At 37.9% G+C, this 19,582-nt stretch overlaps 2 protein-coding genes across 2 annotated transcripts; both read left to right on the top strand.

The window, feature by feature from the left end:
- The first annotated feature begins 27 nt into the window (after positions 1 to 27).
- Positions 28 to 3,358, top strand: LOC139949616 (uncharacterized). The gene is made up of 3 exons (XM_071948056.1): positions 28 to 290; positions 1,028 to 1,144; positions 2,374 to 3,358. The coding sequence occupies exons 1-3, from the start codon at positions 28 to 30 to the stop codon at positions 2,429 to 2,431; spliced, it is 438 nt and encodes a 145-aa protein (XP_071804157.1). The 3' UTR covers positions 2,432 to 3,358.
- Positions 3,359 to 8,109: 4,751 nt separating this feature from the next.
- LOC139954138 (scavenger receptor cysteine-rich domain-containing group B protein-like) lies at positions 8,110 to 19,536 on the top strand. Its single transcript, XM_071953818.1, has 9 exons — positions 8,110 to 8,348; positions 11,015 to 11,071; positions 11,928 to 12,047; positions 13,522 to 13,730; positions 14,923 to 15,058; positions 15,213 to 15,524; positions 16,115 to 16,426; positions 17,168 to 17,228; positions 18,150 to 19,536. Exons 1-8 carry the CDS (start codon positions 8,297 to 8,299, stop codon positions 17,209 to 17,211), a joined length of 1,242 nt encoding a protein of 413 aa, XP_071809919.1. The 5' UTR covers positions 8,110 to 8,296; the 3' UTR covers positions 17,212 to 17,228; positions 18,150 to 19,536.
- The last annotated feature ends 46 nt before the right edge of the window (positions 19,537 to 19,582 follow it).

Raw genomic sequence — 19,582 nt, 5'->3', positions numbered from 1 at the left:
CGTTTAACGCGTGAGAGATATAAACCTATGAGGTTACGGGAGACGATAGCCGGACGAAACCGAAATAGTTCTAGGAGTAAGGTCAATCCAGCTGATGCGAATGATGAGTTCCAATCAATGCGAGAGCAGTGTAAATTCATTAACTCAAAACTGTCCCAGTTTGTCAAACATCTGATGACAGTCCTGTCCGCGATCTTGTTTACCTACTACACTGTTCATGTTCTAGATCTACCAGTAGACTTCTACTTGTGGTCAAGACCAGAGTTTACGACTAGAATATTCACCAGAAGGTAGGCTATTAAAGTTTTACTCGCATTTTACTCGCTCTCTCCACCTATGTATTAATTTTTGCTTCAGTTCATTGCTTTCGTTAGGTTAGGGGTCCATACTCTCGACAAGCTATGCTTTTTGCGGGCCCCCCTCCACAAGTGATGATATTACGAAAATAATGTTTAAATATTTCTTCTTTTTTGTTTTAAAGTGGATTAAAGAATTAATTATAATGAAACGGGCTTCTTATTGATCCAGGTTTTTTTTTACGAAAGAGCTTGGTTTCGGGGTTTTTTATTATAATTTTTTTGTACTAAAGAATATGCCTGCAAAATAGCTGGAAAGGTCTCATTGATTAATTTTGTTTTCATTATAAAAAAATAAAATCTAAATAAACGGTTAATAAGGCCTATGTTTTCACACAGCAGGGTCGTCACAGGCATGCAACTGTAACTTAAACAAAAAGGAGGAAATTACAAAATGTCACAAAATTTTGTACGATATTTTTCAATTGAAAGTACTGAGAATAAAAAAAAATTATATCAGCTGATGTAGTTGCATGCCTGACATCAGTGTGAAAACCCTTTTCTCCCTGGCATAGTCTAGGGACCCTCTAGAAGAAAATAAACAATACAACTGAAAATGGAGGGGAAAAACTTGGAAGAATAAATAAATGCCTTGTCGTGTAAACAAACGGTATCATAATGTATACTCATGGTCATACCATAAATGTGTTGTGTTTAATTTCACTTTTCAGTGATCAAGATAGTCTACTGGTGTCATCAACGCCAATAAAGAAAACCACAGCAAAGAGACTGTTTGGACCCATGGAGAAAGGAATGTCACTAGACCATGCAGACATTAACTCAGAACGGTTAGTAATAAAGTTGTCAGAGACTACAATCTTTCTGAAGGTTCTATGAAGAAGGGATGGCATTCAAGGACCTTGCAACTTGTCTTGTTTTATATATACTAAGGCTACTTGTGAACTGATCAACCACAACGACCGTGAATGCACAAAATAGATAATGGCCTGACGTTTCAACCCAGTCTAATTTCGAAGGCTAAATGCATACACTGTTAATTTTGTTTCTGAACAGACAATAATCATAATTTGATGTTTGTTCACAAACGTCACTCATACAGGTTAAACAAGTCTAGTATCAAAACAAAAATGGGCATGACAGGTTGTTTTTGAAAGAACATTTATTGTAACAATTAGGATGCCTTTTATTCCAAATTACGACTAAACAGAAAAACAGTTAAAACTTTTAACTTGCCAATAAATAGACAGAAAATGCCTTGCCTTTATGCACTGCAAAAACTGGGGTGTAAAAAATTAACACCAATGTATTTTCACTTTATTGAGACCCTAAAAATAACCCAAATTAAAGGAACACGTTGCCTTGGATCAGTCGAGTTGTTCTTTGAAAAGCGTAACCGTTTGTAATAAAAAGCATATGGTTAGAAAAATGATTCAAAAGTAGAATACAATGATCCACACAAATTTGCCTCGAAATTGCAAGGTTTTCCTTTTACTTTGCGAATTAACACGGTCGGCCATTTATGGGAGAAATTTTACGCCCACAAATGGCCGACTGTGTTAGTCGATGAGGTAAAAGGATAACCACCCAATTTCGCGTAATACTAGTGTGGATCATTATATTCTACTTTTAAAATATCTTTCTAATCATAATGTATTTTCTAAAAACGGTTACAAACACTTTTCAAAGACCAACTCGATGAGTGTTATTTTCATGTTGCTAAACACCCAATGATGTAAACAATAAGTTGTTGTTTGTACATGTATCTTTGTTTGACATTGATCTTGTGTCAATTTTAACACCCAAGTATGTGCGCGTGTATCCTTGAATGTTTCGTAAAAGTAAGCTGTTTCCAAAATCAGTTGTTTTTGTTATATCAACAAACTACACCTCTAGTAACTAAATAAACCTTCCAAAGGATATTCTTAGGAACACACATATTCATTTCAATACATCCTCTTGTAATAAAATTCTTAATTTTTCAAGAGCTCCAGAACACTTTAACTCGTCAAACCAAGGTGTATTTTTCTGATCTCATATTATTATTTCCCTTTCCCAGGTTTCCACAGGTAAAAGAAATGGTCAGCACATCCCAAGCCCAAACCGCAGCCCTATAGCTACATCACAGATTCGATGGAGAGGATTGCAGCTAAAAGATCATAAGTGGGCGGGGCGGGTACATGGTTATTTATCATAGCATGTCACTTTTTACTTTATCTGATGATAATCCACAACGCATTTCTTTCACCATTGCAAAAGTGCCAGCCCCATCCATAGAAAAACTAGTCTAGGAGAGACTTGATGGGATGAACAAGGAGTAAAGAAATTGGAAATCTCATTCTTTTCACTTTGAAAAACAAAACCACTTGTTTGTTTGGGTTGAAATCATACATGTTTTGTAGTGCAGCATTGCAGCACTAAATTTAAAAGATGTGTAAACTATTTTAATTTGTGGGTCAGTCCATCAATGGTTTTAAAACCATTGGCGTTACATGGTTTAAAACTATTGCAGGTTAAATATTTTGTAACGTCTGTTTTATAGACACTTTTTGGTAGTTGTCAAAGATCAGTTTTCTCACGTTGAGTATCTCAACATTTATATGCACAAAATAACAAACCTGTGAAAATTTGAACTCAATTGGTCATCAAAGTTGCGGTAAAATAATGGAAGAAAAAAACCCTTGTCACACCAAGTTATGTGCTTTCATGTCTTGATTTTGAGACCTCAAATTCTAAATCTGAGGTCTCGAAGTCACATTCGTGGAAAATTACTTCTTTCTTGGAAACTAAGTTACTTCCGAGGGAGCCGTTTTTCACAATGTTTTACACTATCAACAGCTCTCCATTGCTTGTTACCAAGTTTTTATGCTAACAATTATTTTGAGTAGTTTACCAATAGTGATCATCTTGAAGATTGTTCATATCAGCCAAAATCACAACTATCAGCCAAAATTAACTCCCACTTTAATTTCCTAAATACATATGTACCAAGTGGAAGGTCTCATTTCTGACTTGATCATTAAATTTAACAAGTTGAGGTAAAATGACGTGTTCTTGGATCATTTTCTTGTCTTTTGAGTATGTCCTTGTTATGAATGATACACCTTTGAATTAATGTAATTTCTTTATCCATAGTTTGTTTTTATTAATCTTGTTCCTCATTTTGGCTTGACCCATATACATCGATGTGTCAATAGCATACTCAGTACTTCCACCAAATTCTGTGAAAAAAACGCAAGCATGTTACTCGGGTGGGATTCAAACCAATGACCTTTGCAATTCTAGAGCCAATTAGACTAGTTTCTATGACACTGCTCTAGAATTGCAAATAATAATATAATAACATGCATTTATATAGCGCTTAATACAAAGTTTCTAAGCGCTGCAAGGGTCGTGGGTTCGAATACCACCCAAGTAATTTGTCTGTGATTTTTTTTTTCAAAGATTTTTGATAAGTTCCAAAATACAGTGGCTCACACGCATCGGTTTATATGGGTAAAACCCAAATAAATATTCATAATCCCTGATGCAAATAAAACATATCCTAAATCTCATATTGTTGTTATACTTAATATTTTTGTGTGTAAAAAAAATTCACTATGTAGAAACCAGCTACATACAGCTGCTTATAACAACCCTCCTATGTCTCGATTGCAAAAATTAATGAGCTGAGCTTATAAATTAGTGTGGAGACACTCATACTAAAATATGCAAAAAATAACAAGGGGAACAGATTGTGTGAGTTTTAAAAGTAGTTTGGGTTTGAACAATGGAAAAGTAATTGGAATGAGACTTGAACCAGCAATCTTAAGATTAGCGTACATGCACTCTAACAAAATGAGCTAGCCAGCACTATGTTGGCTGTTTCCCTATTAATCAATTTCTGATGACAAATAGGGACACCGCCAGCATGGGCTGGATAGCTCAGTTGGTAGAACACTTGTACGTTAATTCAGAGGTCATTGGTTCATGTCTCGCTGCGGTTAATTTCTCTTTGTTCAAACTCAAGCAATTAAAATATTTTAGAACATGCTGAAAAATTGCAATATTATTTGTAATAAGAGCCTTCGAGGTCTGAACCCAATATAAACACCATTTGGTGCTAGAAACCTATCCCTTATTGATAAAACAAAACACATGGGATGAATCTACGGTTTATAGCACCAAGTCGCCCATGCTGCTAAAAAAAACATGCTGCCTATTATGCTGCATGCTGAAAAACTGTCATTATTGTGGATTTGCTCTGCTGCCAGCATGTCATCCATGTAATCCATGAGCTGTGTGTGTGTGTGTGTGAGGCACCCATTTCACCTTCTAGTGCAAAACTTATTCTCCTCCAGCAGCGTTATATCCCTGCGATTTCTACATCTGCACCATGGCAAAACTTCTTGAGGGGGAGCTTGGGGTTCATGGCTTGTGCTTGTTAGCTGCAGAATGCAATTGACATGCTACAAGCTGCTGTCTCTACAGCTCTGCGGTTACATTTTCAACCTCCTTGGAAGAGTGTTGAGATATTTCTGAAACGGTAGACACACATTATTGTTATTTACATTCAGGCATATTCATCCTAGGCTGTTTGACAATGTGTTGCTCTTGGGAAAACCAGACAACTGTGATAAGTGTACGATAGCCTTACACCATGTGAAGATCAGCCCTTCCACTATCTAAACTATTTGTTGTTGTTGTTTTCCAAAATTACCAGTATATCATGCCTGCACCTGCTCTAAATGTTTTATTTTATGTATTTATTTTGTATTTGTATATGCCCCTGTAAATATTTCCCTAATTTTTGGTTTGTAATTTTATGGTTTGATTCATAGTGTTTTTATGTGTATAAATATTATTTATTATTCTCCCCCTTGCCTTGCTGTCTTTCTTCATTCAAGTTCAGTTAGTTTTCCATATACATAAATATTGTTTTATTTTGATGAAATTCATCTATATATTTTCACAGACTGATTCAGGTACATGCAGCTCCTGTAAACCATATAGACATATTTTAACTTGTATTTGTACATTCAGAATACCTTGATATTGCTTTCTCTTCTTGAATTTGTTTCGCACAGCATCAGATTTGCCTGTTCTCCCCTCGCCTTCAGTTGTTTCTGAATCCGACTCCTGAAAAAATACAGAATTTAATTATAGTGCCCTATCCGTTTGCCACAATAAATTGCTGTAAACAAATTGTTGGGTTTTTGTTGTAACATGTTTTCAGATTTACATTTAACTTACACATTTTGGGTAGTAAAAAGCTTCTCTTAAAAAGTTACTTGCTGCAAAGTATTGAGGCATTTGGTAAAACAAAGTCACGCAAAATAATCCATCTCCGTTTTAGCACGCATGTAAAAACGTAATTACAAGTTATGCTATAAATACTAGTATAACTTACTGGTAACATATTTTACATGCTGTAATAATTGTTCGTCTCACCAGGGTATCAGCAAGTATAGTATTGTAAGGGTAGCTATCAGTATTTACCGTATAAGTTTAATGTAAATCTGTAGATTATTAGCCTTGCTCAAGGCAGTCGAATTATTCACTCCGAAAAAAGACCGCCGCTGTATAAAAACCCACCTGTATTCACTGTGCGTAAAACCCACCCGTATTCACTGTGCGTAACATCGCACGACACGATGCCCCCGTACACTATCCGCATGCGGAGGCCGTCAGGCCGACAGCCTTGTAGGATCTGTGTTGAAGCCACTGACCTCATTACTATAAGCGAAGAGTTCCCACGGTCAGCTCATTACCATAATGCCCGCGAAAGACGAGACATGTTTACCTCACACACCACCACCACGGACGCATGATAGGGTCCAAAGGTCGTGATAAGGGAAGTGCATGATTGGACGTCAAAATGAATAATTCATTTGCCTCACATCCTGTGTTGTCTGATAGGTCTGACGAACGATATACATATTCATGAGCTGCATACTAGCATATCCTCGAGCCCCCCCAATTTCGTCCACTATTGGAATTTTTTCAATACAACACATTAAAACGGGAAGATACAGATCCGACAAGGCTGTCGGCCTGACGGCCTCCGCATGCGGTTAGTGGTGTACGAGTGCGATGACTTGTGTGAACAGTATTCGTGCGATGTGACAGTGTGTATACGGGTTGGTCATTCGGTGTGATCGCACACACCATGCACAGGGTATACGGCGGGTGGGTTTACAGCTGCGTCTTTTCGGAGCAAATAATGCGACTGCCTTGAGCAAGGCTAGTAGATTATAGATATTTGTGTTTTGTGTCCTGATCCTACAAGTACAATAAGTACTCAAACCGTTTGCCGTTTTCTCGAGAGAAAATGATGAAAATTCACCCGTTTTCCAGAACGGTGAATAATAACGAAAGTGACAATAAACACGATTGGATCGACTTGGATAAAACTGGGGTACAGTCATTTGACCAGTTCGGGATCATTGACCAGTTCGGGATCACTTCAACTTTGCAATAACCAAATAGTTATATCACTTCTCATTATTACCAATTTCTGTTGATAAATGTGAAGATTAACACCCATTAAACCAACAAACCCAAAACAAGGTGCCAAACATCATCAGCAAATAAATTATGGCTGTTTTCCTGAAGGTTGTCTGCAAAATTTATCATTTTTTTGTTTAAAAATGTTGGTTGAAAAACACTGTTAAAACTTCTTACCTTTAGAATTGGAGTGCCGGGGCAAAAAATATTTATGTAAAATGATAAAAATGTGTAAAAAAACATTCCTGTAAATACTGTTCAGACATCTTGTTTTTTTGAGGAGACGAAGTTACCAAAATCTTCTTTAGGGGGGCAACTTACCCTTGACCAGTTCGGGATCACTCAACATCTCATTGCGTCAAATGGTGCCGCACTAACTTACTAAGTATGGTAAAATCATACTACTGCAGTAGAAAGTTTATTCAGATGATTTTGAGAAACATTACTTCAACAATTTCTTTTAGATTTTTTTTTTTTTGAGAAATTTGAACTTGGAGGGGTCGATAATGCTTTTTAGGTTCGCTTCACTTTTTCATTTGCCTTTGCTGTTGTTTTGTGGTTTTGTCACTGGGTTTTTGCGCTGCTATTGAAGACACTTGCATGACATTCACTAAACAAATGAAGTCCAAGTCCATGCCAACACACCTCTGAAGTTTTGTGTCCTTGAGAGACAGTTTTATGAATGGGAGTATAGGATTGCAATAAAGGGCACTCTACTGATTCAGAATAGATTCAACTGATCCTGAACTGGTCAAACAGGTGACAATACTTTTCTTAAAGCCTCTTCAAAAGAACTAATCTTTTTTGTCAGTGAATACTTGGTGAGTTTTATGTCATGTTTAGGAAACTGATAAACTTTTTTGTTTAAAATATCAAAGAGATTGCAACAAAAAACAATGTGAATTCAAAAAGTGATCCAGAACTGGTCAAACGACTGTAACAGTAACACATAAGGCTAAAATAGTGGTAACGCTTACTTTATTATTGAGATTCCTGTTGTTGTTCCTCACTTCCTTCCGGTCCTTTTGTTTGTCTTGTGCCACACACACTCGCAAAGCTCGTGGGAAAGCTCCCCGTGTTCCACTGTTTTCTGGCAAGTGTTCTTGCAACAAGCACAGAGTGACGGGCTTACCATGAACAGTGTATCATCTCCGATTCCGCCATCTTTGTATTCACGACGAACTAACAGAGGGTGTAAGTCACCCTCGCAGAACAGCGTAAACAACTTTTATGAGCGAGAGGGCGCTATTGCAAAAACTGGTTTTTCTTTGACGATAGGGGGCTTTTAAGGTTAAACTTTCCGGATTCACAGTAACCCGGACGTGATCCTTGGCAAACATATTTTCCATGAAGCTAAAGTCTAGATCCTTCTTGTTTGTTTTGGCAAGACACCAATCATCACGTGGTTGTATGTTCAAAGGGGTTTCTTATAAAAGTAGGGCCGTGCCCAATTATTTGCAGTACTGCAAAAGCCGATTCTTGTATTAACAATCATCATGATGTCTACTGTTGCTAATTCGATGCTGCTGCTGGATGCACTTCTTATCGGTGAGTAAAGGTTTACGTTTCATAGACTAAAGAATCTAAACGTTATCATTCCTTCCTCTTCAACCAACACAATTATATTTCTAGTTCATGTATATGCGAGTATGTCATTACCCTAAATGGGAAACATTTCCGACAGAAACGTTTTCTTAAATTCAAATTTGGGGGAATACAAATTAACATCTTGTACCATGAAAAATATTTTAAGTTCGAAGTGAAATTATTGTTAAAATGCTTTATACAACCGAAAGTACGTTTGTACTGCCATGAGTGGTATAGCAGAGCCAACTTTCACTTTAAGTAGGGTGCAAAAAGAAAGAAAAAAATCTGAGAACGATTGTTAAAGGCACTGGACACTGTTGGTAATTACTCACAGTAATCGTTAGCATTTGTAACGAGCAATGGAGAGTTGTTGATAGTATAACATTTTGTGAGAAACGGCTCCCTCTGGAGTAACGTAGTTTTTGAGAAAGAAGTAATTTCTCACTAAAATATTGAATTGAATTCGAGCTGAGGTCTCGAATTCAAGGCATCTGAAAGCACTCAACTTGTGCGACAAGGGTATTTTTTCTTATTCTCGTTAACGTCCGTCGATATATCGAAAATACTCAAAAACTCGATATTTTTTTGACATCGAAATCGCGATATCACTTTTATAATCATATCGTAATATCGGATTTTCTATATATCGAAAATAATTTCGATGTTTTGAAAATTTCGATGTGCCTAAATGATATCGAAAATACCAAAAGAGTGTCCGATTATTTAAAAGAAATCTGTGTTTGAGTATTAGAAAAGCCGTCGTCGTTATGTAGTTTCATCATTTTGAGTTGCCCTATTAAATAAAATACGTTTTACAACCAAGTATGTCTGCTTGTTCTTTGTGTTTTCGCCATCAGCCGCCGGCCCGCCGCAGAAGTTCACGACCCCGCGGCGAGCGCTCGGTAAAACCTCAAAAGAAACCGCCGCTGCTGCCCCATCGGCTGTTTAAGATGCAACTTCCCATTGCGCATGTGATCAAAATCAATGCGTCTTCACCCCGCAAAAACTTCCCCGAATCAACAAGACAAAAGAAAACAAGGAAGAAAACAATCTTACGTTATATAGTAAAATAATCTTTCTAACAATCCAAGGTTTCGTAGTCAAATAAAGCCTACACGTTGTGTTGTTTTCGGTAAACAAGCTAACATTTCCGAGGAACTTTATGCTTCGCAGCACAGACCACGCTGTCGGCGGCTATTGCGTGCGTACCAGCGAAGACTATGCTTTTGTACGGTTTAAGTGTGCACACCAGCGTGTATGGTTATTGCAATTCGGGGGGAAAACCCGTTTGCCCAAGCATGCACAGACACGTGCAGTCTTTGGTCAAGGCGGTAACGCGTGATGCACTGCGTTATTTCGACAGTAGAGGGCGTTCTAGCATTCAATGTTTCTTGCCTTTGTTATAGAATGCAAAGTAAAAAGACTACGAGCCTTTATTGGAGACTATGTGACTGCATGCGGAGTGGTAGGTCTGTGTTTTGCGGGACTTTCTAGTGATTTTTTTTCGACGATTATCTCAACCATTTTCAACCGTAAAGGTAGTCCGGGCGCCTGTCGGACAACTTGATTGACACTTCTACGTCAATGCATCGGCAACTGACACCTTAATGTCGGCGAGTCACGCAACTCACAAAGGCTCTGTGTCATTTTGAGACGGCCAATCATGGCCAATCACGAATCGAGAATTGTGGTGAGCGTTCACCAAATGGCCAAGCCAGCGGTAGCGGCGATCATACTTTGTTGTAAAACCAGAAATAATCGGGGCGGGACTACGCAATTTGAAATTGTTTGAACTACAAACAAGTTCGGGGGATCAAACAAAAACAGGTTGAAATGTAACCCTATTAAACTGTCAGTCTACGGTATATATATTTCTACCTCCATGAGTATACCAAGTGCTGTTTTTAGGATTCCATCTTGCGCGCGGGAAATACTCGATATATCGAGTATACTCGATATTAAATTTTCGATATATCGGTTATGGGAAAAAACCGACATCGACGGACGTTAATTCTCGTATTATTCTCTCGTAACTTCGACGACCAATTGAGTTCACATTTTCACATGTTTGTATGTTATGCATGTGTTGAGATACACCAAGTGAGAAGACCGGTCTTTGTAGTGTCTTTAAGTGGATATACATGTACGACCACTGGCAGCTGGGTATATTTCGTGTGTGTGTTTCAGCTCGCAGTTGTTGTGTTAGCCTTGATCAAGGCGCTCCAGCCAGCCGCGACCTGCAAAATCCCAGTCCCAATCACTGAATTCCGCCATTGCACCCCCATACATAACACAGTGCATATAATACGTGTACAACGTATACATACATGTACATACATGTACCATCTGTACGCACGAGGTTGAAGACACGACCGTACTCATGACTACGCTATACTGTTCTCGCTGTACAATGTACTGCACAAACAATTTATACGTTGTTCGTGTATACACTGCGTGCAGTTTTTGATGCCGAATCGTGCCGCGCACCGGGCCGGGGCACACTACGCCAACAGCCTTGAATCAAGGCTATTGTTGTCTAGCCTTGCTCTCAAAGAATAGGTGTTATTTAATGAGTAATTTTTCCCCCTTGTTGTACTACTTCCTATTTGTTTGTCAATCTTGTCCAGGACTTTCTTTGGCCCATCCCATCAGCAGTGTGGAAACTCGCGAACCATATTCAACAGGTGAAGTATTTTTTTTTTTATTCGGTGGTTGTGTTTGGCTCTTTTCTTTCTTTATTTCCTTCCCTTTAATTCGATTTGTTGACTTGTGAGGTTGACCACATTATTGAAAATCGCAATAACTTTATTTTTTAACTACACTCATTTTTTTTTTTTTTTTTACTTTTTTATTTATTTTTTATTTATTTATTATAACTTTGGTGTTTAATTTACGAAGCGATTTCTTCATATCGACCCATTACAACCGACGTCATCATCACGATACAGCCTTGGTTGTGCCATTTTGGGAGTGAATGACCGGTTCATACTTCCTGCAAATGTAAAATGCGATGCGAAATTTGGTGACGCAATAATCTGTACGGGCTGTTTTTCCCATTGTGAGGCAAGAAACTTCACTTTACCTCAATGCATTCGCAGTAACTTCGCAAAACCTTAGGGCATCTATGTGTAGATATATAAACGTTACCGCCACACAAAATTTGTCAACCTTTTACATTGCCATATTTTTAACATTGTATTTGTTTGTGCTACTAATTAGACTTTATTCAGGGTCTATAACGATGACACTCTTAAAATCACTGAGTGTCGAAGTTATAAATCACAACTGCGTCGTGACTCTTTAAATTAAAGGGACACGTTGCCATGCCATTTCGAGGCATAATTGTGTGGATCATTATATTCTACTTTTCAAACATCTTTCTAACCTTATGATTATTATAACAAATGGTTTCAAACGTTTTTCATACACCAACTTACCAGATCGAAGGTAATCGGTGCAAGAGAACAAGTTGTCATTGCTATAACAAATATAACATTATTTCTTTAAATGTACAAGTGTTTATTTAACCCGACTATATAGGACCCCTCTGTGCAAGTGAACCCTTGGGAATGGAGAGTGAAGAAATCCCTGATGAGAGTATAACTGCATCCTCTTACCTTAGCGTATATTGGCTCCCTAAATACGCTCGACTTAATATTGGTAAGTGGACCACCATCTTGTTATGATTTTGTTCGCAATGAACAATTAACACAAACTTAAATGGTGGACCTGAAGGTAAACCCCACATCAAAAATATCTTTGAACATTCCTGAAATTTCAAAAAGAAACTCGCATTAACCTTTGCAATTTTGTTTGCAAATGTGTGCGATGTCGCAAATGATCACAAATATCTTTACAAATAATTTGCGGCGTTGCAAAGATAATGGTTATACAACATTCATAAATACCTCAGACAGTTTCACTATTCCTAATGGTGGAGAGCGCGTCACGTGGGTGTGTATAAACCTTTGTTTATGACCAGTGAAAAGTGTTGAAACATGGGCGTGACACGCGAGGTTGCACCTGTGCTTATAAGACAGTTTCTTCATTCCTATTCGTCGAAAGCAACGGCCAGGACAGTTGTGCCACATCACGCGATACGCGCGACGCGCACAGCATTCCCTTATAAGGAGTTGTTTACCCGATCGGCAATTAACATTTTTGCATTTAATTTACTTTTTGACCAAAATATGTTGATGTGTTTTGACCGAAAAGGTATTTATGAATGGGAATCAAAGTGTGTTGAATCGGTTTTCAACTAGTGGTTCAAACCCGGGGAGGCCTGGTTCTTGATAATTTACCTCGACTTCGGTATAATTATCAAGAACCAGGCCTCGTTGGGTTTTAAACCACTAGTTGAAAACCTCTTCACCACACATTGATTCCCTTAATGATCGGTTCGTGTTGCTTTAGAAAGAGTAGCCTGCTGAATGCTCATTGAAATCCCCTTGTTTCAAAATCATCTCAAATCTACACCTTCAAGGCTCTGTCATATTACGATAGAGTACATGATTAATATAAAGTTGTTTCAAACCCGTTTGTATAAAGTGCCATAAAAGTGTGAGCCTATTCTACAATTGCAGTGATTCGGATGATTCGGAACATAAAGTGTTGTACTCGGTGTAATATATAAATAAAACAATAAAATATTGTAGGCATCTTAAACATCAGATCAAATAGCGGCTTATTAAATGTTTTACCAAAACAACTTAGTGTGGATACCCTCAACTCATTAAACAAACCTAAAACGTCAAAAGTTTTTACTTTGATATTTTTTTATATTTTTTTAATTTTATTGTTTATTTTTGTATATTTTTTTTATATATTTTTTATTTATTTATTTATTTATTTATTTATTTATTGATGTATTTATTTATATTTTTACTGATTGATTTACTTATTTATTTATTTATTTTTTTTTTTTTTTGGGGGGGGGGGAATAAGAGTTCAGGGGCGGGGTGGTTGAAAAACCACCCAATATTCATACACGACTACCTTCCTGTCATTTCCAATATTCATACACGACTACCTTCCTGTCATTTCCAATATTCATACACGACTACCTTCCTGTCATTTCACTAAGATGGGTGCGTAATTGACTATTTCTACATGTATTGGTGTTTTAATTTACAAGAGAACGGAGGCAGCAACTTTTGGATTCCTAACCCAGTAGCCGACTCTTGGATTCAAGTTGATCTGGGACTGCCAGGTCCAGTTGTCACAGGACTGATTGTGCAGGGGCATACATCTCAATATGTGGCAACTTTCAGCGTGCAGTACAGCGACGACGGGAGCGCCGAAAGCTGGACTTATTTAGTCGACACCGAAGGAGATACGATACATGTAATAATACAATATCCTTTTGAGTTCAGTTGTTGGTTTTCTTACAATAGTCGCTATGGTATAAAGAGTTTGCACTTCAACTTCATTTGTTGAATAATTGAAAGGCAAAAGTGATGGGGCAAAATTTAGCTATTGAATAAAGCATTGTTGTTTTTTGTTTTTTGTTTGTTTTTTTTATACATAAAAGGGGGTTCACAAAAAGACCTTTAGCATTGGCGTTGTTAAAGACACTGGACACTATTGGTTATTGTCAAAGACTAGTCTCTCACTTGGTGTATCTCAACATATGCATAAAATAACAAACCTGTGAAAATTTTAGTTCAATTGGTCTTCGAAGTTGCAAGATAATAATGACAGAAAAAACACCCTTGTCACACGAAGTTGTGTGCTTTCAGATGCTTGATTTCGAGACCTCAAATTCTAAATCTGAGGTGTCGAAATCAAATTCGTGGAAAATTACTTCTTACTCGAAAACTACGGTACTTCAGAGGGTGCCGTTTCTCACATTGTTTTATACCATCAACCTCTCCCAATTACTCGTCACCAAGTAAGGTTTTATGCTAATAATTATTTTGAGTAATTACCAAGTGTCCACTGCCTTTAACACCTTTTTAATTCCGACAAACGAATTGGGTTTCGGTTGTACGCGGTTCGAACGGCTATGTGCAACACGAATACAAAATCACAGTTTTGCGAATTGTGTTCATTGATGTACACGTCTTATCAATAATAATAATAGTAAACATTTCTATGGCGCTCTACAATTAACACTTTGAAAATGTTTGCTTCATGAATGTTAATTGGCTTTCACTTTAAAATTGTTTGCTTCAGTTTCAATCGCGCATTAACGCTAATGTTTGAAAGAACTTCAATCATTATGGATAGAGTAATTTGCTATTTATTTCAAGGCAATCTGTAATGATTTTTTCATTAGCCACTTCGGGTTCATAGAAATTAAGAAAAATTGGGAAACAAAACGGCACACCAGGCAAAAAGCAAAAAGTGAAAAATGGGATACAGCTATCATTACAAAGCAATTAATGTCTAAATCCCCGAAGCTTTGGAATCAATTCATAGATGGTGACGAATGACCAGTTAGTAGGCTACAACTTCCAATTAAACGATTTGCAGGATCGCAAGGAGCGTTAACTCATTCAAAACAAACTCAAACCTCTCAATTTGACTATTATAGTTCAATGGCAATGTCAATGGTGGAGAACAAAGGACTGTAAATTTCCCGGAGGTACTGCAAACCAGATTTCTCAGAATACTGCCACTCACTTGGACACTCACTCCTCACCTGGATTTTGAAGTCCTTGGATGTAGAGGTACCGCTCAAAACATATGATTGTTGCTTTAATTGATATTATATTCTTATGTTAAAATGTAAAAAAAAATGCTAACTTTATTTAGGGAAAATTCATACTATTATAAAACATAACGAACAGTCTACGATTGTGACTCTGTTCTGTTTTATTGAAGATGGTATCGTCCGATTAGTGGGAGGTGATGACGCATCTAGTGGTCGAGTCGAGATTTACCATGACGATGGTTGGGGTGCAGTTTGTGATACCAACTGGGACTTCAAGGATGCGACTACTGTATGCAGACAGCTCGGATTCCTAGAAGCAAGTGAGGCTAAGATTGGATCATACTTTGGAGCGACAGAACTTCCCATCGTGATGGATCGAGTCGCCTGTAAAGGAACGGAGTCTTATCTATCCGACTGTGCATTTGTTTGTAGGGATGGCAATCAAACTTGTAACAGTACAGCTGGAGTTGTCTGTAAACCAAGTAAGGAATTGCAGATCATTTCTTGTGACAATATCATTTTAATTTTCTGAAATCGTTTTCACGTTATTCCTTTTTGTGTTTTGCGACGTTTCCTGTGTTGTTTTGCAGAAGGTAAGTTTCGAGAAGAACGTTATTTGAAATGTAATGGGACACAATGAGGTATACACAAAATGAAGAATAGTGTTGTTGATGATGATTTGGGCTATTGACCTAACTCAACTGTCCTGTCACCAGAGACACGTTGCCACCTACTCCTGCCATGGGGCTGAAACAGGGCTACCCCTCCACAGTCTATAAGGATGTAGGCATGGGTATCATCCATTATAGCGCCTGCAGCCGATTTCACGAAACTCTAGGATTAATCCTAACTCGAGCTAGGACGAGTAACCCGTCCTAACTTAGGATGGGTTGATTGCTTCCTACGTATTTGGATACGGGATTCAACTCGTCCTAAGTCTTAAGATTAGTCCTAAGTTAGGAAGAGTTTGGTGAAATCGACCGCTGGTGATAACGGAATGCACTATACCGATAAACGTTATACAAGCATTTAGGGGTAAGATTTTCTTTTTTCATCATATTTTTTTGTGCAGACACTATCCGGCTGGTTGGAGGTGGAAACAAGACGAGTGGACGAGTTGAGCTGTTCAAGAAAGACACATGGGGTACAATCTGCGATACAGAGTGGGATATCATCGATGCCGGGGTAGTCTGTCGACAGCTAGGCTTCTCTGGTGCCACGGAGGCAAAGACCGGTTCTTACTTTGGCGAACCAGAGGGCCCTATGTACATGCAAGGGGTTACATGTGATGGTTCCGAGGCCAAGATCACCGACTGCCCTTCGCATTGCTGGGATGCGCCGAAGTGTAACAGCACAGAAACTGCGGGAGTCGTCTGTCATAACGGTAATCTCAATTCTTGAGTTTGCGAACCCTTTCTAAAATAGTTACAATCCTGTGATATCTTTACATGATACTATAAACCATCCTATAGTCAGAAGGAGCATGGTGATACCATTAACGGGCGGTAATGAGAACACGGCTGCATGATTACAAAAAAACAAGTGATTCCAACCCAAACAGCAGCTTTTCAAACTCACAAATATTCACGAAGGACGACCAATCACATGTGAATAGTGTGGATACCCTCACCTCCCCCTTCTGAAGTGTTGACTGTGTGAAACGTACATGGTGTGAAATTAATACAATGATTTGGTTTTACCAAGCAAGTATTATACAATATTATCCCAGAATATTTAATGTTTTCAATCAACGTCCTTTGGGTAAAAGTCCATTGATCTACCTTGTGTAATGTGTATGTTAATAACTTTAATGCATTTTAAAAATATTTTGTATATAATATAATTATAGTAATAGTAACAGTATTTTTACTCGGTGTATATATGCATCCGCAATTCGGCCATGTTTGCATTTTTAATAAACCAATAATAATAATTCCTGAGCAGCTATCGAAACTCGTGCCCCGAAACGAGAGACCTGTTTGGTAATTACCATACATCGATTTCAGGAGGAGTCAAACCGTGTCCCCAACACCAGCTTTGTTCGTCAATTTGTTTTGTATTTTCATTCTTTTAATTTAATTATTTAAATAGTTATCCTTTGTTCTTACACATGATTTTCTTTTAGGAAATATGGAGACTGAGATTGGAGAAATCCCGGCCTTGCAGTAATTCTGCTGTCGTCAAGTGTAAGATTCTATAAATAATTGATTAATGTATAGCCTTGTGACCCGCTCTGAATTCAACAGGTAGCATGAATCAGACGTTGGACGACGAACTGGTACTGCATGCTGTACATGATATACAGTATACCGTGGGGGTCGAGGCATGGTTTTTCAACCTCGTACAACGAAGCCGAAAACGAGGTTGAAAAACCTCGAAAAACCATCCTTCGACCCACGCTATCAAGTACTGTATCAGGTACCCATCATCAGCACCGTGCTAGTACATGTATCTATGCAGTTCGTCGTCCAACTATCTGGTGATCGAATTCAGAGTGGGCCGCGCCGGTGCTTGCGTTAAGAGCCTTGGACAAGGCTCGATGAACGTAGCTGCATTGTGGCAGATTATAATTACGGGCTGGAGTATGCTGGGTTATTCCATTGCACAAGTTTAAGTCTAGTGAAAATGGAAAAGGCAGATTTCGCCAAGTAATTTGATTTTGTGACAATACACGAGTAGAATGGATACATTTATGATTAAATAAACATGTGGTTACCAAACGTTTACCCTCCCTAAAGGCACTGCATTTAAGCGACTATTTAATTTGATTTGAACCACAATGTCCACATTCATCGTTATACCAGAAAAAGTTTGTTTAACACGGCGCTTCGTCCGAACTTGTTTTTCGAATACCATGGGATTGACTTGTCACTAATAGACAGTATGGCCCTTCATTTCACAAACTCATTGGTCCTGTGGTATCTGAACCGTTTCAGGGTCAACCTGACCCGGAAAGCAGGTCAAACTGACGCATAATCCGAGTTGAAATCCTTTTGGAAACCAGTTTCCAGGTAGGTCTCATGTTGACCGAGAAATTGGTCAGACACCTATAAGGATTACACAGTTTCATACGTACTGTTTATTATTTTATTATTGTTTTTTTCCAGATATGATAAACAGTACGTCATGTCGATGATGACTTTCATCTTATCGAACCACGCTACCTTTAATTATTAGTAATTTGAATATAGTTTCAATTTAAAGAGTAAGTTTCAATTTTAAAAATCATGTTTTGTTCTAATTAGCTAAAGACACTTGTGTGGTGCATCCATCTTATTTTTACAAAACGACAACCCAGTAATCAAACCGAGGCTTGAAGTAAAGGTACAGACCTTTATCATGGTGCAGCCATTTTGTTTTTCTCTCATTCAAACTAATATCACCAAACCGAGGCTCGAAAGAAAATAGTTGCGTCCCTTCTTCGTGATTTTAGAAATCAGAGCCCATCATTAATATGGTTGGCAGGGGACCAGACAAAGATGATTGCATCAAGATAAAGGTGTTTAAGTCCGGCTCAATGGACCTTTCAACCACTTAAAACTTCATTCCGTATAAAATTCACTCAACACTGTATGTAGACATTCGGATTTCACAAACTACCTGGTGGTCAATACTTTGCGTCTATGATGAACAAAATTCAATAAAAGGAATGCGCATGACGTCACTGTTCGTCATCTTTGAAGCCAACCAATGGAAAATCTTACTCGTGTACACGCTGCGCACGACTCGGCCAATGATAGCCTTCACGCGTGAACGTTTCATCAAAGATGGCAGCCAATGCAAAGGGTCTGCTCCCTCTTGTGAACCTTGAGCACCTCAATTTGGTGGATTTTGGCGCCTCATAAATATTCTTCAATTGTTATTATTATTATTATGTTGAACAATTTTTGCTGGCTTTAGCGTATTTAAAAAAATGTGTGTGTTTTGCTTATTGCTTTTAAATAATATATACTCAGTAAAATAACAATCAAGATTTACAATTTGCACTGCGGTGAACGTAGAGGGCGAATGATTGACATTATTTTGCATTTCTGTCTGGTTCGGGGTTGTGAGAAGGAATTTGGTCAGTTGATGCATGCAGTTAGGAAACAATTATTGTTAATAATTCACAATATAGAATTATTGTTAATAATTAAAACCATTCTAACGGCTGATACGGTTCCAGCGACACACTTATGACGTGGACAAGGGGATACAAACAGCTCAGTCGTTGATTGCAATCTGTAGTGTATTAAAGAACACGAAAACTAAATTCTGTCATCCTCTGTCATCTGTAAAGAAACTCTGATGCGACACTGAGAAAACTGAGAAATAGCCAAGGCAATGAGGTTGCTTAAAGATATTTTTTTATTAGTGGAATCACATTATTACTAACGTCTAATTTGTACCAACTAATGGGGGTTGAATAGCTACACTACATATTATGCAATTCCTGTTTTTAAGTGCCTTTTTATATAAAAAATAAAACCAACTGCAAAGAGTGGAGGTAACATAGTTCAAGTGTTTTTAATCCTGATTATTGAATGGCTCAATATGGTGT

Source organism: Asterias amurensis, chromosome 2, assembly GCF_032118995.1.
Source record: "Asterias amurensis chromosome 2, ASM3211899v1".
Classification (NCBI taxonomy): domain Eukaryota; kingdom Metazoa; phylum Echinodermata; class Asteroidea; order Forcipulatida; family Asteriidae; genus Asterias; species Asterias amurensis.
This window is presented reverse-complemented; position numbering and strand designations above follow the sequence as displayed.